The sequence below is a fragment of the Helianthus annuus genome, chromosome 14 (genome assembly GCF_002127325.2).
Source record: "Helianthus annuus cultivar XRQ/B chromosome 14, HanXRQr2.0-SUNRISE, whole genome shotgun sequence".
Taxonomy (NCBI): domain Eukaryota; kingdom Viridiplantae; phylum Streptophyta; class Magnoliopsida; order Asterales; family Asteraceae; genus Helianthus; species Helianthus annuus.
The window spans coordinates 108,135,548-108,155,541 of record NC_035446.2 but is presented as its reverse complement, the minus strand read 5'-3'; the positions used below and the strand labels follow the sequence as shown (position 1 = coordinate 108,155,541).

Sequence of the window (19,994 nt, the reverse complement as noted above, 5' to 3'; positions counted from 1 at the left end):
GGCTTAACCAAACATGGCCTTTGATTGGCAAGAACCCTTACAATCAATCTTAGATCCCGAGACTACTAAACACTCTAAAGATGGATGATGGATGATGGTGGTGGGTGATGGTGTTGTAGTGGTGGTGGAGTGGTGGCAAAGTGGGAGAGTAGTGGTTTGCCAAGGGATGCATTTAAAGTGAGCCAAGCACCCTATTTATAGCCTGCACAGTGCTCTGGCCACGGCCCCGTGTCCAGTGGGCACGCCCCCATGGCCAACCTTTTCTCTTCCTTCATTAAATGCAAATGTCAGCAGAGGGTCCCACACGGCCCCGTGTCCAATGGGCACCGCCCCGTGGTCAGCATCGTATCTGTACTATCAAGATTTTGCAAGATTCTGCGTATCTATGCGTTGACCACACCCCGTGCTGAGTTGGGCACGCCCCCGTGGTGGGCGTAGAAGCTTTTACAGATTTGTCTTTTCTGCAGGTTCCTGACCACGCCCCCGTGTTCGGCTGGGCACGGCCCCGTGGTCAGTCTTCTGTTGTCTTGTTTTTGCTTTGGGGATGCTACCGAGGGGTCGGGCATGTCATGTTTATTTCTTTTCTTTGTATTTATGTTGGTTTTGGTTGTATATTTGTTCCTTTTGTTCGTTTAAGCTCATTTGGTCCTGTAAATTCAAAAGGAAGACAAAACCACACTTTTTCCAACATTAGTACTAAAAAGGGTTAGTTTTATGCCTCATTTGATGTAATTTATATGTTACATTTTGCACACATCACCACCATCCACCACCGCCCCAGCTACCACCACCACCACCATCGCCCCCACCACCACTAGCCACCACGACCAACAACAAAATCGCCCACTGTCCACCATCGCCGCTACCACCACAACCACTTGTCGCTTCTCTAACTTTCCTAATCGATCCTTTTATTAAATAAATTAAGTAACTTTTATTAATAATAAGTTGTCTAGGGTTTGGGGGGGCACAATTTTAAAATGGTATCATCTGTCAAACTTAGCAACCAGGGGCGAACTCACATAGAGTGGGTCGGGGTCCATGGACCCCAATGTTTTTTAAAAAAAATTAGTAGATTCGGTATATTAAATTGTATAAGGATCCCATAAATACAATTAGGTGGACACCATAGAAAGAAAAGGAAACCTTGTGTAGTGGTAAATCCCTCTCTTTACCAACAAGAGGTTCAATCCTTGTATAGCTCGTTTTTCCTGTTTTTTTAAATCTAGTTCAAACCTCGCTATGACCCGACTCGAAAGAGGACCAAACCGAAAATTTTAACGTTTTGTTAGGAAAATTTTGAACACCGAAAAAATGGACCCAATTGAAAAAAAATCATGGATCGGCCAGTGTTAGCAACCCTTCCGCTTAATTCCAAAATGGTATCATCGGTCAAGCTTAGCCACCCTTCCTGCTCCTATTCGCATTCCTGCATGCGTGGGGACTGGGATGGTGTTCCCACATGGCTAAAAGCTCACCTCATAAGCATTAATTAAGATTTCAACCAATGTCGTTAAATTTTTAATAACAATGACGATAAATAATCTAAAGTGTTAAAGGTCTGGCCCACATTCCAAAAGGAGAAATCCAAGTGACATAAGAAAAGCTGATGTGTCAGCTGGAGAGGCTGTCCAACAAGGCTTTTTTTATGTCATTATTACATCATAAAGCCTAATATATAAATCACTTTAAAATACATTTAATGTTCTATCAAACCACTGCCTTGTGTATTAAAGTGTTAAAGGTCTGGCCCACATTCCAAAGGGCAAACCACTGCCCATCTACAAGAAAGTAGCAGATGGTTCCTTTGGTAAACGTATACCTAGCAGCAGATGTTTTGAAATTGCGGGTAATTTGAAATTCAAAATGCATGGGAATATGTAATTTTCAATTAATGCATGTCACTCACCAATAAACATCTGTCGAGATTCAAAATTCTGGCTCCACATTCAAAATTCAAACCATATATTCTAACCCTATAAATAAGGGTTAATAATCTGGCTCCACATTCAAATCTCTCCCGCTCACATCTGTGAGCGTGTCTCTCCCTCTCAAATGCATCTTTCTCGTGATTCAGCCGCTAATCTCCGATTACACTTCTTGGTTCGAATGTTTGGTGATTATGTTTACATGTTATCGTTCCAGTATCATTGTTTCAACATCGTCGTTTCAATGAAGCTTCCCATCACACATCAACCTTTCAATATCGATGTTGCAGTATCATTGTTGCAATATTGTGAAAAGTCAGATGTAGTACAACAATTCTGTTTCGCCCTTTGCATGTTAGGTTTGTTTCTTATTTTGATTAACTGTTGATGATGTTGAGAGTTTTTATAGACACTGAAATTTTAGAATATTTTAAGATGCATGTTTATATTATTAAAATGAGCTATTACATAGAAAAATACAAATTTAAAGAAATATTTATAAAGGATTACACGCTAGAGTTAACACTTGCTAGGATTTCATAGACTCTGGCCTTTCTCCAGGTGATCTCATGTTCTCTTTTGATTTTCAGGTCAGTTAGCATGTTGTAGATTTTCTGATCCTGTTTTAGAAGTTGTGTCAGAAACTCCTCTGCATTCTTCTGGAACTCTGATGGAGGAGAGTGGAGGACTTCATCGAGCAATGTTATGTTGTTCCAGGTTTTGTTGTAATTAATGTCATTTATTATGTCGACTTTCCTGTTTAGTTCTTCGTCTGTTCTTTGTTCTTTGAGTGACCACATGGAGAACTGTGTTTTAACATTGCTGGTGTCTGACCAGTGGTAGAAGCTGAAGTTTGCCATGTAGATTTTTTGTTGGTTTTCTGATTTGGAACAATTTTTGAAAGAAAGTGATTTGTAGGACAATTTGTTGATGTTTTGAATCAAAAGTAATCATTGGTCTTTTATAGAGTTTAAAAACGCGTCTACATGGTAAATCAAGAGGTTAATTGTAATTGTGATAATCTGCTTTAGTTCTTTAAACTTCGAAATTTTGTCCCTTGGGTTTCTTGGTATTTAATTTTACAGTTTTCCCATAAAAGTTGGGGTTTGAAAAGGTGTTTGCATAAAAAGATTGCTGTTTTGAAATATACATTAATTAATATGTTTATATTAAATGTACACGTTTTCATAATACCAAATTTCAGTATATAAACTCATAGTCACTTCACCTGTTTTTCATCACATTTTCCTACGAAGATATCATACTTTCAGGAAAGTCGAGTAATATAGTTTATTCAAATGGCATCATTCACAAATGCAAAATCAGATGATTTAAAGCAGTGTTTTATCAGGCAAATCGAGGAACAAGTGTATGAAGATAGGGCTAGTCTTCAAGAGTTGAAGAGATGTTTTGATGGATTGCAAGTTGGCCTGTTCACTAGAGAGCAGGTTTCCAGAGATCTTATGCGGATGCCTTCAACCTTCATTCATGAGCTTTGTGTTGTAAGTAATATAGAGTGCGGTGATAGAGACATGGAGTTCATGGCGATTTTGAAGGACATGCATCGAGAGGTTCAGCAATCGATGGAGTTGAAGCTAAAGTTTCTTAATTCTTGCTGTTATTGTTAGATTTGACCTTTAATGTTGTTCAGTATTTGATGTAATTATTGGAGTTTTAGTTTTAATTTCATGAATAAATGAATAAATTTTAATTTTATGAATCTATGTTGTGTTTTGTTTTTACTTATTTAGTGTTTGAGTAAGATTTAGATTATGTTCATGTTGAATTGTGTTTGAACATCTGTTTGGTAAGTAAACAAAGGTTTAATAGTATCAAGGGTTGGTTTGATGGTGAACACATGAGTGCAAAGATAAAACAAATGTTTAGAATTTGATCATTGATAGCAGTTTTTTGAAGAATCTGTGCTCCTGCAAATTACAGAGAGTCAATACTTCGAGTTGTAAAAGGTCTGTTGTAGTTAAAGTTTGGAAAAAGAGAACATCTGCTGATGATGAAACAACTAAGGGGGTGTTTGTTTTTGCTTAAAACATCTGCAAGGAGCCTATGTCTGCAGGCGGGCAGACATAAGGGCTTGAAGACTGTTTGTTTTTTTTTAAAGAAGATCTGAAAATGGCTTATTTTATCTTAAAATAAAAGCTATGAACCCTTGCTTCAATTGTCTTCACACAACCCCTTCAACACATCTCCAGCTCCCTCTCCTTCCACCCCCCCTCTTCTTCTTCTCAATTCCCGGACCACCTCCAATGTCCTCATCATCCACCACAGAAAATCATCATCATCAGACCGCCGCCGTCGGAGACGGCTCCGGAAACCTCGTCGGAAGAAATACAGACCGCCGCCGTCGGAGACGGCTCCGGCTCTGCCGGTTCTCTCTCTTTCTCTGGTCCTTACGCCGCCGTCGGAGACGGCTCCGGCTCTGCCGATTTCTCTCCTCCTTTCCCGATTTCTCTCTCATCAGTCTCTCTCTCCTTGTTCTTCAGGGTGTCGGAGTGTGGGAGGGTGTTCGTGAGAAGGAGAGTTGTGAGGGTGTGGCCGGCCGATTAACCGGCTCCGATCAGTCATCAAGAGGAAGAAGCAGGGGTTGAGTTGATGTGAGTTGGATCATGGATATGTTGGATGTTGAATGTGTAGACATTATCAGGTTATAAAACAAACAGTCTTATATTTTCAGCTTGCAGATCTTCAAACCACATCTTCAGTTGCAGATATAAAAACAGATGAAATCAGCTTGCAGACAATTTATGTCTGCAAAAACAAACAGCACCTAAGTATTCTAACGACTGTTGATACTAACAATGGTTGGGCTAATGATGAATAAGTATTATTATATAACGTCTGTTGTAAGTATTATTATATAATTTTGTTTATCAATAACAGTTTTTTGGAAGAATTTACTGTTGGATCGTCGTTGACCCTGAATGAGTCGATCAGAAGAGTCGTTTATCTAATTCAAAGGCGGAATCGATGAATCAGACGCTCAAACTAAATATAATGCTTCACTTTATTGATCTTGACAATGTTTACAACTTGGAAACAATTTGGCAGCACTTCGTTACACAATCAGGTCCGTGCCAAATGAACAACACAAGTGCACAATATATAGTAGTTCTGGTTCGCTTATGTGAACTATCCTAAAAGCGAACCTGTTATGATAAGAGTGGTTCGCTTATATGGACAATGTCCATATAAGCGGACCTACATGCTATTCCACCATATTTCGTTTCTCGAACCTCGTGCACAGAATATTCTAACCTATTCTATCCTATTACATGATACAAGACGAAGTCAATAGACGTAGTGCACCAACAGACTCCCCCTCGGATATTGACGAAGTCTTCAGTGAACATTCTCTGTTATGCCACCTCTTCGGTCTTGATCATCTTTGCCAACTTGTTCAGATTGTAACAATATAAGTATCCTTCAATCTTTCTCTTTGAACATCTTTACAACTTCATCATCAGTAGGCTCCCCCTCTCGTCAAGCTTCCGTGCTTTTAGGGATTAACACCGTGCTTTTCAGCTACAAGCTCTTTCAGAAATGATATCTGGCTCTTTGCACACTTTCGTGCTTTTCGGGATCGTAATCTGGATTTTTCCTGCAATCACTCATACAAATGATAAGTAACAACATTTTAAAACCATTAACCAGAAACCGTAATCTGGCACTATACAACTTTCTAAATCACTCCCCTTATCAACAATATTTCTGAATTTGACAGTGTTAAAGAATCCAACTCCCCCACAGTTAATCGTCCAAGTCCAAACTAATGACCTTGGAGATATCACAAACTGTTTTTGAAATTTTTGATTTATAAAATCAAGTTACAACTTAATGAACTTGTTTTATTTTCAGAAACACAATCAACTTACTTAGATTTTGAAACTCAGCAACTCAGACATCGGTTGTCGAAAATAAAGCAGAAATCAAAATCTTTTTGTATTTTCTGAAAATATAAAGCAGTAAAGAAATATGTACAAACATATTGACAAATAATATTTTTGTTTTGAGTATGCGTCAGAGGATCATATCAGTTTTTGACAAGTCACAAGTACCGTTGAGCTTAAATTCACGTTAAAAATTAAACAATTCACTTAGATTGTCGATATACTGATCCATCTAAATTTTCATACAAATTTCAACTAATTCAGTATACGATTTAGGTGTTTTTAAGTACTTAAACTCATTCATGTTTCCCACCTCTTGAATATACTCCCGTATCCAGAATCCCAGATATTCAGTCTTACAGGTGAATATACCACAGATGATATCTGTAAGGGGTTAGATGCGAAACCGTGAGAGCTCAGGTCAGAACTTCCGTTCAGCAGAGAGATGACGGCTCGACTTTTGGTGTGTCCCCTTTAGAGGATCTTTTAATTACAACAGCAGCGACTATCAATTTTATTGTTTCATCAGCTTGCTGAGGGCGATGCTATGTTTCAAGCATTTGCAGAAAGTATTATTCGGGGACTAGGTCAGTACTTCCATACAGCAGAAGTCCCGGAATAATACCCCAGATATCACTGAGTATAAAGACCTAGTATCTCAGAATATGGGACCTTTCAAACGAGATTTCAGGGGTTACCTATATATCCAAGTAGTGTTCCCCACGAAATAAGCAAGTGTTTGAATTTAGGTTTATATCCCGAAAAAGTTTACTAAGTGTATAAAAACCTATCGGCATATCATCAGTGAGACTGTTTAACGCTATTGATTATTTACAATTCTTTAGCATACTGTAACTGTCTACTGATGTACTATCATTTCCTCTTTTTACGCAAAACTCAAATTTTTAATTTTATCATGTTTTTGACTTTTTCAAATTTTCTAATGTTTTTGTATTTTCTAACAAAATATCTCCCCCTAAAATGCAAAATCATTAAAGAAATTTGACAAACCGATACTGATAGCTTTGTCTCGCCATCCATTTTCTGCATCTCATGCTCTGTTTTGCAGAAAATATAACGTACCCCCATGATTTACAACCCATTGATTTTGACATTTAAAAAACCATTCTTCAACCTGCGACAGTAATCATGCTTGTTCAGCCGTGAGGGTTTCGGCGTAGTCACTCAACACTTATTCGAAGCAAACTAACATCAAACATCACAATCATCAACCAAACAAACAAACAACAAATAAGCAAACAACAATCATCAAACACAATTCAAATTTATACAAAACAACAAACAAACTCCCTGTCTGACCAAAACCAGGAATCTTCAACCTCTTCCTGTGCAACACTCTCACAATCTTCAACAGCATTTAGCACCTGCACATTCAAACTTTATCAAATACTCAAACAATTTGACATAAAAAAATTTCAATCAATAAAGATGCCGATTCATGCTTCGCGATAAAGGAAGCTCCGGCAATTCCAACCGCTTAATCAAACATGGTGTCCACCCAGGCCTCAGGAGCCTTAGGTGTAACCTTGATTCTAGCAACCTGAATTTTAAAGTTTTCAGCCTTGAGCGGTGGAAAATTTGCATCATAGGCAACCAAAACTGAATCCTCAGACGTTTTCACCTCAGAAGTTGAACTTATTGTTTCAGTTTTTGGTTTCCAAATTTGTTTCTGTTTCTCATCTTTTATCAAATCAACACGTTTCTTAACCGACCACACTTGACCTCCCAGAGTACCTCTTTTGTAAAAAATTTTTTCTTTCTGAACCTTTTGAGTTTGAACAACATTTTTAGGTTTCCAAATCTCTTGAAGTTTTGTCACACCAACCGATGTTCTCCGACTCCATGATGTTCTCATTTTAGATGTGTGAGAATGCCAACTCTGTCTTGAATCGAACCTGTTCGGGTTTGATTTCCAATTTTGATTTGAAGCAAACTTGTTTGTGTTAAACCTCCAAGTTTGTCTCGAATCAAATCTGGTTGACCTTGGTTTCTCATTCCCAGATTTCTGTTTTTCAACATCAACAGACTTTGGATTTTGACACTTCCGTACAACATGTCCAATTTGATCACATGTAAAACAAACTTTCTTTGACACATCTTTTGGCTGTTGTTGTTTCTTTTTCATGACCTCAAACTCTACATTAGATTGTTTTCCAATTTTGAGTTTTTCTTCTTCGGTGAAGCTTTTTCCTTGAATAAAAGTCATTTTTGTCTGAAAATTTGACCTTTCAGTTCTGTTTCGATTATGTTTCTTCTTATACCCCAAACCAGACTTCATGTTTTTCTTCTTAGAACCAGGTTTGTTATAAGACCCTTTGAAACCTTTACCAGCAAACTTCAACATTTCAGACTTCTCAATTTCAACCATCTTGAAAACTTTGTCAATTTTCTCCGAAATCACATTCTGAATTGGGAAAACAACATCTAAGAATAGTTTGTCCGATCCAATCATGGTATAAACCAATCCTTTTGTATCATCATTCAAATTCTTCTCGGATTTTGTGTCTTTCAGATATCCATCATAAAGATTTCCTTCATCTTCATCCTGTGATTCAGACTTACCTTTCAAAACACTATCACCCACCTTACATACCACCTCTGAATCATCAGCATCATCAGATTTGGTGTAAGTCACATCGATACTTTCAGGTAATTGGTCAGCTATGTTCAAACCCTTTGCCACCTTTTCCTCATCATAAAAAGTATAATTGTCTCTCAATGGTGGTGGTACCTGATGATATTCTGAACCAATACCCTTTTTACAATCATTAGTATCTTTGTCATCTGGTGTGATATTGAAAATACGTTCGAGAATGTATGACGAGTTATGATAACTTTGAAGTTTTGTAACAATCTTTTCTTTTTCAGCCAAGACTTGTTTAAGATTAGCAATTTCATCAACACGCTTGTTTAATTCAATTTGCTTTTCTTTAAACTGTCTTTCATACATTTCTTTGGTTGTTAAAGTTTCAGACAATCTTTGATCAAAACTTTTGACTTGGCTCTTCAAAGTATCATAAGCTTCTTGTACTCTCTTACTTAACCAGTTTAAAGAATCATACTATTTTTGTAACTCTAGAAACTTAGATTCTTTCTCAATGCAATCAACACATTTTGTGTCACATTTTTCTTTCAAAACCTTATTTTCTTATTCAAAATCATGACATTTCTGTGTTAATTTCTCAACTTTTAATTTTAAACTTTGCTCTGTGTCAATCCTTTCTTTACATTACAGTTTCAAAGCATTTTCAAGTTTGTTCATTTCATTATCTTTTGTTTTTATTATTTCTTCTTTTTCAGTACAGGCTTTGCACTTTTCAATGCAATTCCTGCACTTGTTTTCCTTTTCTACAACCAATTCAACATTTGATAATTCAGAAGATTTTATTACCTCAGTGATTGACACTTCGGCGTGCTCAGCTACCTTTGTCTCCTGTATCTTCTCAACTCTTTCTTCCATCTCTTTCGGCTTCTGTTCTTCCTCAGCTTTTTGATTCTCTTCACCAGCAAGCTTTGCAACAGTCTTTACCTCTTCAATCATCTTCTTCAACTCTTCTTCTTTTCTCTTCTTCATCTCTACCACCTTCGGTAGACTTGCTTCAAAGACTTCTCTCAACATGTTCATCAACTCTGGCAGATAGCTTTTATCAGAAAGCCTTTTTGTGTTGAAAGTACGCTCACTTGGAAACACATTGGTTACAGCATCAAAATCAACTTTTGACGGATCTACCACTGGATTACCCTGTGGGTCCAAGTGACACTCCAACTCTTCATTCTATCTCTTGGCTCTCTGTGCTTCTTGAAATGGTTCATACAGCTTGCCAATCTCCCATCTTGCACTGTCTCTTCTCCACCAGGTATCATGATCATCTTTTGCAACAAATGCATAACCAACAGCATCTTGTTCTGGAAGAACTTCTTTGCTCCAGTCATAACCTTCATCATCATAAATGACTGCAAGAGCCCTTGATTTTTCTTCCTGCTGTTTCAACCATGGTGGTTCAGACTTATTTTGATGGTAAATCGCTTTCTTGTAATAATCTTCGTTGAACGGGTTTTCAGAATCATCAGCAACATACGAATTTCTGCACTCGCGCTTGAAGTGACCTTTTTGTTTGCATTTGAAACATGTCACTTTGGATTTATCAAAACCTAGTTTGGTAGATGGACCTCCAATTGACTTCCTCCCCGTAATCTCCATGAATCGCTGTGCTCGACGAACTGCACTGGCCATGCACCATCTGATATCCATCAGTTCCATCTCCTCGGGGTCTATTTGATCATACTCTTCTTTTGTTAAATTGGTATTTCCAATCTTCCCTGTGACGAGGCCTTCATACGATTCCAGTACAGATGCTAAGAAAACCATCTGTTGTTTTGCTGATTCTTCACTGAAGTTCTGCCCATTCTTCAAATCGATTGCAATATTACACTGAAATACATTCTTTGAAACAGATTGGTCTGAAGTGTTTGAAGAAGAACCACTGTGAAAACCACTGTGAAGACTTTCATTGTTGACTGAGTTCGAACTTTCTGCAGAAAATGCTGTTTTTGGAGAACCAGCATTTGGTATATTTCCTCTGTAATAAAGCTCCACATTCTGCTGATAAACTGGACTGTTGACTTTAGATCTCTTTAACTCCAATTCATGACTTTCAAGCCTTTCAATCAGCAAATTAATCTTTAAATCATCTGGCTTGATTGTATTCTTCAGCATAAGAGCGAAATATTGCCATTCTTGATCATTTGGCAATGAATCAAACAATTTATCCACCATCAAATCTTCATCATAATTGATTCCATGTCTGGTCAACTCCATTTTCAGATGTCCGAATCTCTCTGGCATTTTACAAACAGATTCATTTTTCATACAGCTGAATAAATCAAACTCTCTACGCAACAACTTCTTCTTGTTTTTGACAATCTCATTGCTCCCAATACACTTTCTCTCCAATGCTTCCCACAATTTCTTTGAAGTTTTTTCTTGTTCAAGCAATGAGATAATATCCTCTCTCACTGACTGTTTGATCAACGTTATCATTCTGTATTCAGCAACAACATTCTTTACATCTTTTTCTGAAAAATCTTTCTCCTTGATTAACGCTCCTCCAGCTTTCTCTGGTGCTTGATATTCAGTTACTAACTTTAACCAGCTCTCAGGAGCGAAAGCTTTCACCCACCCTTCAAATCTATTTTTCCACCAATTATAATCTTCGACTTTCATCAACTTTGGTGGCTTCTGTTGGCTTCCGTACATGTTTTCGAACTTCAGATTATCCGAAATCTCTTTTGAATATTCTTTCAACTCAGATCTTCTATCTGACGATTCGGAAGTGAACGCGTTGTAGAATGTATTGTAGAATTCTTCACCGTTGTTCGACATTTTTGATCACCTGAAAGTCAATAACCTGGAAGCAAACAAACAAACTGAATCAGTTAAAGCAATCTAAAGTAATTTTGAAATACACTAATACTCGATCGTCGTGAAATGATCTTGACGCTTGGACGAAAATCGGATTGAACGAATGAGCGAAACCAGATTGGTCAAATAAGCAGACCAATAACTCTGACTGAATAAGCGAACCCCTATTGGATCAATAGGCGGACCTAATAATGTCCGGATGAGCGGACCATGTAATGTTGAACGAGCGGACCAGAATTGTCAATCGAGCGGACCAGAAAATGTTTACTCGAGCGGACCTAGATTGTACATTCGAGCGGATCTGGTGACACAAACGCGAACCGGTCGAGCGAACCTAGTACATTTGAGCGGACCACTAGAGCGGATCAATGTGTTTTCGAGCGGACCTAGGCTGTTTTTGGAGCGGACCAGAGTCACAAAAGCGGACCGAACATGTTAATTCGAGCGGATCTCCGATTAACCGTAAAAGCGGACCTCAGTTTTTAACCAATTTTGACCATTTTTAATCCGAATTTTAACTCGAAACTTTCAACGGTTTGTTATTGTCCACTAATACATGTCCTGTGAAAAATTCGTCCGATTTTAACCGTGGAAACTTGTCTAATTCGAAAAAGAAGGTGTAGAAGACAGAAAACGGATCAAATTTGAGCTGAACTCTTCCTCCTAAGCTCTGATACCACTTGTTGGATCGTCGTTGACCCTGAATGAGTCGATCAGAAGAGTCGTTTATCTAATTCAAAGGCGGAATCGATGAATCAGACGCTCAAACTAAATATAATGCTTCACTTTATTGATCTTGACAATGTTTACAACCTGGAAACAATTTGGCAGCACTTCGTTACACAATCAGGTCCGTGCCAAATGAACAACACAAGTGCACAATGTATAGTAGTTCTGGTTCGCTTATGTGAACTGTCCTAAAAGCGAACCTGTTATGATAAGAGTGGTTCGCTTATATGGACAATGTCCATATAAGCGGACCTACATGCTATTCCACCATATTTCGTTTCTCGAACCTCGTGCACAGAATATTCTAACCTATTCTATCCTATTACATGATACAAGACGAAGTCAATAGACGTAGTGCACCAACATTTACGGTATATTTTGGTGTTATAAAATTTGTGTTGTAGCTAAAGTCTGACAAAAGATAACATATGCTGATAAATAAATGTCTGAAGATGCAAAGGTCTGCTATGGGTCAACAGATGTTAACGAACAACAAATGATATTCAATCTTAAAATGCTTAACAGAGGATTTGATACTAACAGTGGTTGGGCTAATGATGAATAAGTATTATTATATAACGTCTGCTATTAGTATTATTATATAATTTTGTTTATCAACAACAATTTTTTGGAAGGATTTACCATATATTTTTGTGTTATAAAAGGTGTGTTGTAGCTAAAGTCTGACAAAAGAGAGCATCTGCTGATGAATAAATGTCTGAGGATGCAAAGGTCTGCTATGGGTCAACAGATGTTAACGAACAACAGATGATATTCAATCTTAAAATGCTTAACAGAGGATTTTATAGTAACAGTGGTTGGGCTAATGATGAATAAGTATTATTATATAACGTCTGCTGTAAGTATTATTATATAATTTTGTATATCAACAACAGTTTTTTGGAAGGATTTACGTTATATTTTTGTGTTATAAAAGGTGTGTTGTAGCTAAAGTCTGACAAAAGAGAACATCTGCTGATGAATAAATGTCTGAAGATGCAAAGGTCTGCTATGGATCAACAGATATTAACGAACAACAGATGATATTCAATCTTAAAATGCTTAACAGAGGATTTGATACTAACAGTGGTTGGGCTAATAACAGATGTTAGAATTACGACTGTTGAGTTACACCGATTGATAAAAACTGTTTTTGAAACTTCTGCTTGCCTAAAAATACATCCACTGTTAAAGGTTACCATCTGTTGTCATAATTTCTATTTATCCTAATGACTGTTGATTTACTAAACTGCTGACTGTCATCCATTATGACAACAGAGGTTCTGACATGGACAGATGTTAGCTAAAAATATAAAAATTGTTGAAAGCTATCGTCTATTCTCATAACTTCTGTTTATCTAACGACTGTTTGACTCACATTGTTCCCAACGACCAACAGAGATTTCCAAACAACTGTCATCGGTTGTCGTAAGAGAGGTTCTGACGTGGACAGATCTTAGCCATCAAATATTTGTAACTACTGCCATGTCAGCATTCACTTTTTCTCTCTATATAAAAGTTGTTTCATCCCTAAATCGAGGTTCTACCACTGCAGTCTCGAATTCAAAATTCTCAAAAACAGTTTCCAACATATTAAAAACCCTCCAATTTAAATCCTGTTTCATCCCCAAATCACCTTCTTTTCCGATCATGTCTCTGAACATCAAAAACCCTCACAACTACCTCCCCATCTTCGAGAAAACTAGCAAAAATACCAGCTATCACTCAATAATTCACCTTTTAACGTCATCGAAATACAAATCAATTCTTACTGCTGATGCTCCGGTTCATACAGAAACACTCTGACGATTTTGGTTTAATGCTAAAATAGAGGCTGAAGATAATAATCCAGTTGCCATCACATCTAAGGTCAGGAAAGTGTGGTACAAATTTCTCCCTTTACAATTTCCACTATGCATTGGACGACTTGGTAGGTAAGAACAACTTTGAAAAACTTGAACTTCATACAGAGTTCATTGAAAGAGGGTATGTTGTACAATTAAAGGAAGTTACTATCTACAAACGAAACTTCCCTCCACCAATGAAATTTTTGTTTCATACTCTTTTAATTTGTCTCTCAGCCAAGACCACCGCATTTAATGAGATACCTTTGAACATTCAGTATTTGGGTTATGCTAGTTTAACAAAATCTGATTACAATTTATCACAAGCACTATTTTCTGATTTTTTGAATAATGTGAAAAATGTGAAAAAATTGAAAAAAGGTGTTCGTAGTAATGCTTTTTTGTTGTATCCAAGACTTCTAAGCTTCTACCTACGAAAACAAGTGTCACAAACAGATTTTGAACAAGGTGTAGCTTTTCAAATAAATAGTCTAACAAGTAAAACTTTTACTAAACTTATGGATAAAGAGTCAAAAGTTTCAACAACTGAAACAAAGGGAGATGAGCCTGTTTTAGATGCGTCTGCATCAGTTGCTCAAACTTCTGTTGTTGAGCGAACTGCTCATGGTGATCATGACACCACAACCGGTGTTGTGAAACACACACCAGGAAAACGCAAAAAGAAAGCTGTCACATCCAAAAAGTCCATCAAAACTAAACAAAATAAAAAGGTTCCTCTGGAAGATGAGATCCCAGAGGTTAATGCAGTGACAACACAAATGTCACTTGAAACCACTGCTACTACTTCTTCACAGTTATTGGAAAGATCTCAACCCATCCAAACTCCTCATGTATCGTCACAAAAGGATCATGTTGTAAGTACAAGGACACCATAACATGAAGTAGAGCTTTCATATGAAAGTATGTTTAAAAGTCCCTCTCCCAGGGCAATCACTCTTTCTACACCAAAACCCTCGGCTCAAGTTCCATTAACAATATTACCTCTGTTTGAAGCAATTGAATTTCAGAAAGAAAACAGTTCCTCTAATGCATACATTACTGAGAGTAGATCACAACAAATAACTGTGTCTGAACCAATTAAATCTCCTATCCTACAAACAGTTGAAGAGGTTATCCCCGTTGAGTATTACGAAACTCTTGGTGGTAGTTTAAGTGGAGCAGCCACTACAACTGTTGAACCCATTGGTGATCAGTTGGACAGTGGTTACATCATTAAGACTCCTTTAAAGGCAACTACTGATGAGGTTACAACTGTAATCTCTGCTTCACTGGGAAGTCCCCAGAACGAAGAAAAAGGCGCATCTGTTTCTGATGATATGGAGACTTCTCCTATTATCAAAAGAAAAACTACCACTACAGGTGGTAATTCAGATGATCCTGTTAAAGTAGGTGATGAATTTACTTATAAGGATTTGACGGTTAGAGTGTCTAGCATTGAAACAGATGTTGCTGAAATGAAAGAATTGATTAAGCAGATGATAGAGCATTTCTATGTGACAACCTGTAATTAACAGCCTTCTAATTACGCGATTAACAAACGTTTAGGCGATAACAAATAATGTTTAAGACACGAATTAGCTAAATTAGGCTACTAGAATGCCTAGGGACGCTTATCCGGCGTACAATGCGCGTACGGTGATTTTGGGGAATTCTACTGAACGATAAACGAAAACGAACTGACACCGTACAAAACACTAACAACGCCGCCAAATATGAAGTTTATACGTATAATTTAAACATATGAATGGGGTTTGTGAAAATAACACGCTTTCGAATGTCACAAAACGCATACGTGAACGAAAAACGCGACTGCAGGAACGCACCGGCAACAAAACGGAAGCACCGGACTCGAGTTACGTCCAAATATTAATATATTATGATATATTTAACTTCGTTTTTAAATTTTAATATCCGCCGTTGGAATCGGATCGAAAAACGGTTTACAACGGCGAACGACGCAAATTACGCGATTTTACTCAACCGACGATCAAACGCGCAAACACCGACTGCCGACCGAATTTTACGTGTTTTAAATACTAAAATTTTATTCTGTGAAGCTCCGATGATTTCGGGTTTCGAAAGCGGGTTCGTAGGAGTTGACGGGTCACTTAAACACGAGATTTGGGCTTGTGGGCCTTGGGCCCAAGCCCAAAGCCCACTAAACCAACCCAAGATATATATAGTAGCATAATGCCCTAATTCTCATTTTGAAAATCAGACAAGTCACGCACACCTGAACAGTACACTTTTCTTCTTCACCTTCTTATCTTGAGAAAACCCATAGACCAACTGATACTCAATGTGTTTCCTTGTTTCCACCATCCTTTTGGCAAGATCACTAACCCCATTCAGGTTATCAAACCGACTATCTTTTTTCATATTAGAAATGTAGTGGCCGAGTTCATCGATAAGCTTATCTTTTTCATCAAAAGTAAAATCATACGGATACATTTCGGCCAACTTTAGCAAGTTTAGTTTATTAAAGGAACTAAAATTATTACGCGGGCTCAAAGAACTCATATACGTAAGCAAGTTAGTGGTTACCTCGTTAAAACGGTTTCCAAGCTCTTGAATTTGCATGTCGAGAACCGTGTTAAAATTATTGACCACAAAATGATGACGATTGGTGATGTTGGTCTTTCTTCTTCTGTTTTTCGGGTCAACATACTCATCTTCCATGTTAATCATCTCAATATCATACTTGTCACAAAAGGATGTGACATCTTTTAAAAGTGAGTCAAAGCCTTCAAGTCGATACCTTTGTAATTCTTCTTTGGTTGATCTAACCAGCTCAACTGCATTCAAAATATCTTGATTCTTTCTTTGAAGAGCGACACACAATAAGTTAGTAACTCCCAAGATATGTTTCATCAAATGTAAATAAAATACAAACTTAAAACTTTTCATGTATAATTGAAGTCCATTTGCTTGAGTTTTGTGAATTGGTTCCCATGCCGAAGTTTCTATATATTCAAGCACTTCAATAACACAAGGATATAAGGTAAGCAAACGAAGAAGTGTTTTTTCGTGAGAGCTCCAACGTGTATCTCCGGGTCTTGTAAGTGCCATTTCTTGATTATTTACACTTCCGATTACAACTTCCAGATTCAATGCCAAAAGCTCTCTTTGACTTTCTCTTAGCAAATCTATTCGTTTGCACAATGCACCAACAACATTTATTAAATACGTTATTTCCTTAAAAAATTGCAAATTTCAAGATTCTTGTTTGCAAGGGCCACAACAACAAGTTGAAGTTGGTGGGCAAAACAGTGAACATAATATGCCGAAGAATTTTCTTTCGAAATCAAAGTTTTCAAACCATTAAACTCACCGGACATGTTGCTTGCACCGTCATATCCTTGGCCTCTAACCCTACCCAAACTCAAATTGCGGTGAGCAAATAATTCATCAATTGCGGATTTAAGAGATAATGCGGTTGTTTCCGTAACATGAACTACACCAATATATCGCTCCTTCACAAATCCTAATTTATCAACATATCTCAAAACCACTGCCATTTGTTCATTTTTAGAAATATCCCTCGATTCATCAACTAATAAAGAAAAGACATCAGCACCAAGCTCTTCAAATATCATCTTTAACACTTCTTCTGCAAAACAATTACAAATGTCTTTTTGTATTGATGGAACCGTCATTTGGCAATTCTTCGGAGCATTACTTAATATGTACTTTCCAATTTCTTCATGTATTTGTGCGAACAATTTTAAAAACTCTATGAAATGTCCTCTATATAAAGATGCTTCAGATTCATCATGACCTCGAAAAGGTAATCCGCCATTCAGCAATCCTTTAGCGAGTATAACCGAAGTACTTAATCGGATTCTATATTCTTCGTTTTGTTCAGTTTTTTTTTGAACCACATGTATAGATTGGGCTTCTTTAAGTAAGGCTTATCCTTTTTGAACCGCCTTATTGTGAAAACTATTGCATTTACCAACATGACTTTCGAATCTTTCTTCTTTCCTATGCCAACATTGTACCCCTTCAATCGCAAATGCATCTTTTTGTCCACTTTCTTTGAATAAGTAACAATATAAGCAATACACTCTATCAGCTTTGACACTATATTCTAACCAATTTCCATGCTTTTTTGTGTACCATTTTGGATTGAAACGTCTTAACTTATCACCATTACCAATAAGTGTTTGTGGAAAATCTGTTTTTTCCCTTTCGGTTGACATGGACCTCGAAGCAAATATGTTCGTCTAATTTCATCTTTTTTACTAGGGTGATAAGATGAAATTGGTTTCCTTTCCGAAGGATCCCATGGAATATCATCCAAAACTATTTTCAAGGGTTTACTAGTTGAAGATCATCCACACATTGGAGAGATTCCTCGAAGCACATTTCAGTTCGACTTTGAACTAGAGAGGAAGATACTTGCTGAAGCAGAGAATGAAAACCCAAATTGGAGCAACCTAGGGCTGGAAAACCTTCCCCGTGAAACTGCAAAACCAATATCTCGTGCGGTATGCCACTTTTGTAACTCATACATGGATTAACTTGCAACTAGTATTATGGCCAAGTATTTGATGAATGACCCTACACAAGGAAGAAGAATCTGGTTCTTCTTTGCTACTTGGATTTCTTTATACCAAAATTTGCCAAAGTCCATGATTTTCTTTTCATCAGTCCATCTTCTAAGTGAAAAGTAGAAAAATTAAAAAGAAGAGATCCTTGAAAATAAACATTAATGATGCACATGAATGTAATATTAGGCTTTTAAATGAACCAAACGTTCAGCGAACCGTTCTCAAACCGTTTGGTATGAAGTTCATTTATTAATTAAATGAATGGACTTTAAAGTTTTGTTCATATAACTAAACGAACGAACATGAACACATGTGCGTTCGTTCATTTATGTTTGTCTATGGGCGTTCTTTTAGGTCTGTTTACCTTCATTTTTGTTTGTTCATATTTGTTCGTTCGTTTTCTGATCATTTACATATTGGTTTAAATGTATGTTTATATATGAGTAGTACTAATTGGCCCATCATGTAACAACCCATCATCCCAATCAAATTGTAGAACTGAGTCTTCGATCACCGACTAAAGAACAAACAAGAACACACTCATTATTTTTGTTTATTTACGTATGTTTATGTTCATTAGGTTTGCACTGTCCATAAATGTTCCTGAAATTTACCCCAATTGTTGCAGAACTCTAGTGCTAGTGTAGATCCGGTGGCGGGGAAATACATAGCGACAGGCCTTAATAGAGACGCAGTGTCTATTGCAGTTGCCAAGTACGACGATAATCCAATTAAGGTATCTACTTGTGTAGTTTTTTTTAACATTTACTAGTAGCATTCATACTTACAAGTGGTGCTCTAATGGATGTCAAAACAGGTTATTTGTAAATTGTAACTGGTCTTGTTGACCTTTTTGAGACGAAACATAAGTGTAATTTTGATTTTACGGGTTAGGGAATTTGTGAATGGGTACATGGTGTTGCGAGAAATGGGGTTTGAAGCGAATCGTGTTGCTGAAGCATCAGGGCCGTCTCCGAAAATCAAAAAAAAAAAAAAAAAAATTGGCCCTGTACGAGATAAAAAATTTGGGCCCTATTCGCAAATCTTCATATAATATAAACTCATCAATCATTCAATCAAATATATAAATGCTAAAATCCCATAATACTACGATAATTGTTATGAAATAGACAATTGTTATGAAATAATACGACGTTTTGTTTCCTTTCCCTGATCTAGCAGGCCCTTGTTTTTGTTTAGACTAGTCACTTGGGCTTGTTAATTGGGCCATTTTTAAAAACTTTTAAACATGCCCTTATTTAAAAAACTTTGGGTCTTTTAGTAGGCCCTTATTTATACAAACATCCAGAATTTTATATATATATATATATATATATATATATATAGGAAAAGTGTAAAATACAATACGGCTTAACGTACATCACGTACGACAACGTGCGTGATTATGCGTATAACGTGCGTGATTAACGTTTTCATCATGCGTGATTAATGTTTTCCAACATGCGTGATTTGGGTTTTTTAGGTCATAACGTGCGTGATTTTCAAATGAACGTGCGTAATTATCTGTCGTACGTGATGTACGTTAAGTCGTATTGTACGTTAACTGGTCT

At 37.1% G+C, this 19,994-nt stretch overlaps 1 protein-coding gene across 1 annotated transcript; it reads right to left on the bottom strand.

The window, feature by feature from the left end:
- Nucleotides 1-16,093: 16,093 nt before the first annotated feature.
- LOC110907122 (zinc finger MYM-type protein 1-like) lies at nt 16,094-18,072 on the bottom strand. Its single transcript, XM_022152150.1, has 3 exons — nt 17,826-18,072; nt 17,202-17,678; nt 16,094-17,016 (listed from the first exon to the last, which is right to left on the bottom strand). Exons 1-3 carry the CDS (start codon nt 18,070-18,072, stop codon nt 16,094-16,096), a joined length of 1,647 nt encoding a protein of 548 aa, XP_022007842.1.
- Nucleotides 18,073-19,994: the final 1,922 nt, after the last annotated feature.

Coding starts and splice junctions, on each gene's coding strand:
- LOC110907122 (XM_022152150.1), bottom strand. CDS start 18,072: ATGTCAACCGAAAGGGAAAAAACAGATTTTCCACAAACACTTATTGGT. Junction 17,679..17,825: donor AAGATTCGAAAGTCATGTTG/GTAAATGCAATA, acceptor TACTCGCTAAAG/GATTGCTGAATGGCGGATTA. Junction 17,017..17,201: donor CGGTGCAAGCAACATGTCCG/GTGAGTTTAATG, acceptor GCAAACGAATAG/ATTTGCTAAGAGAAAGTCAA.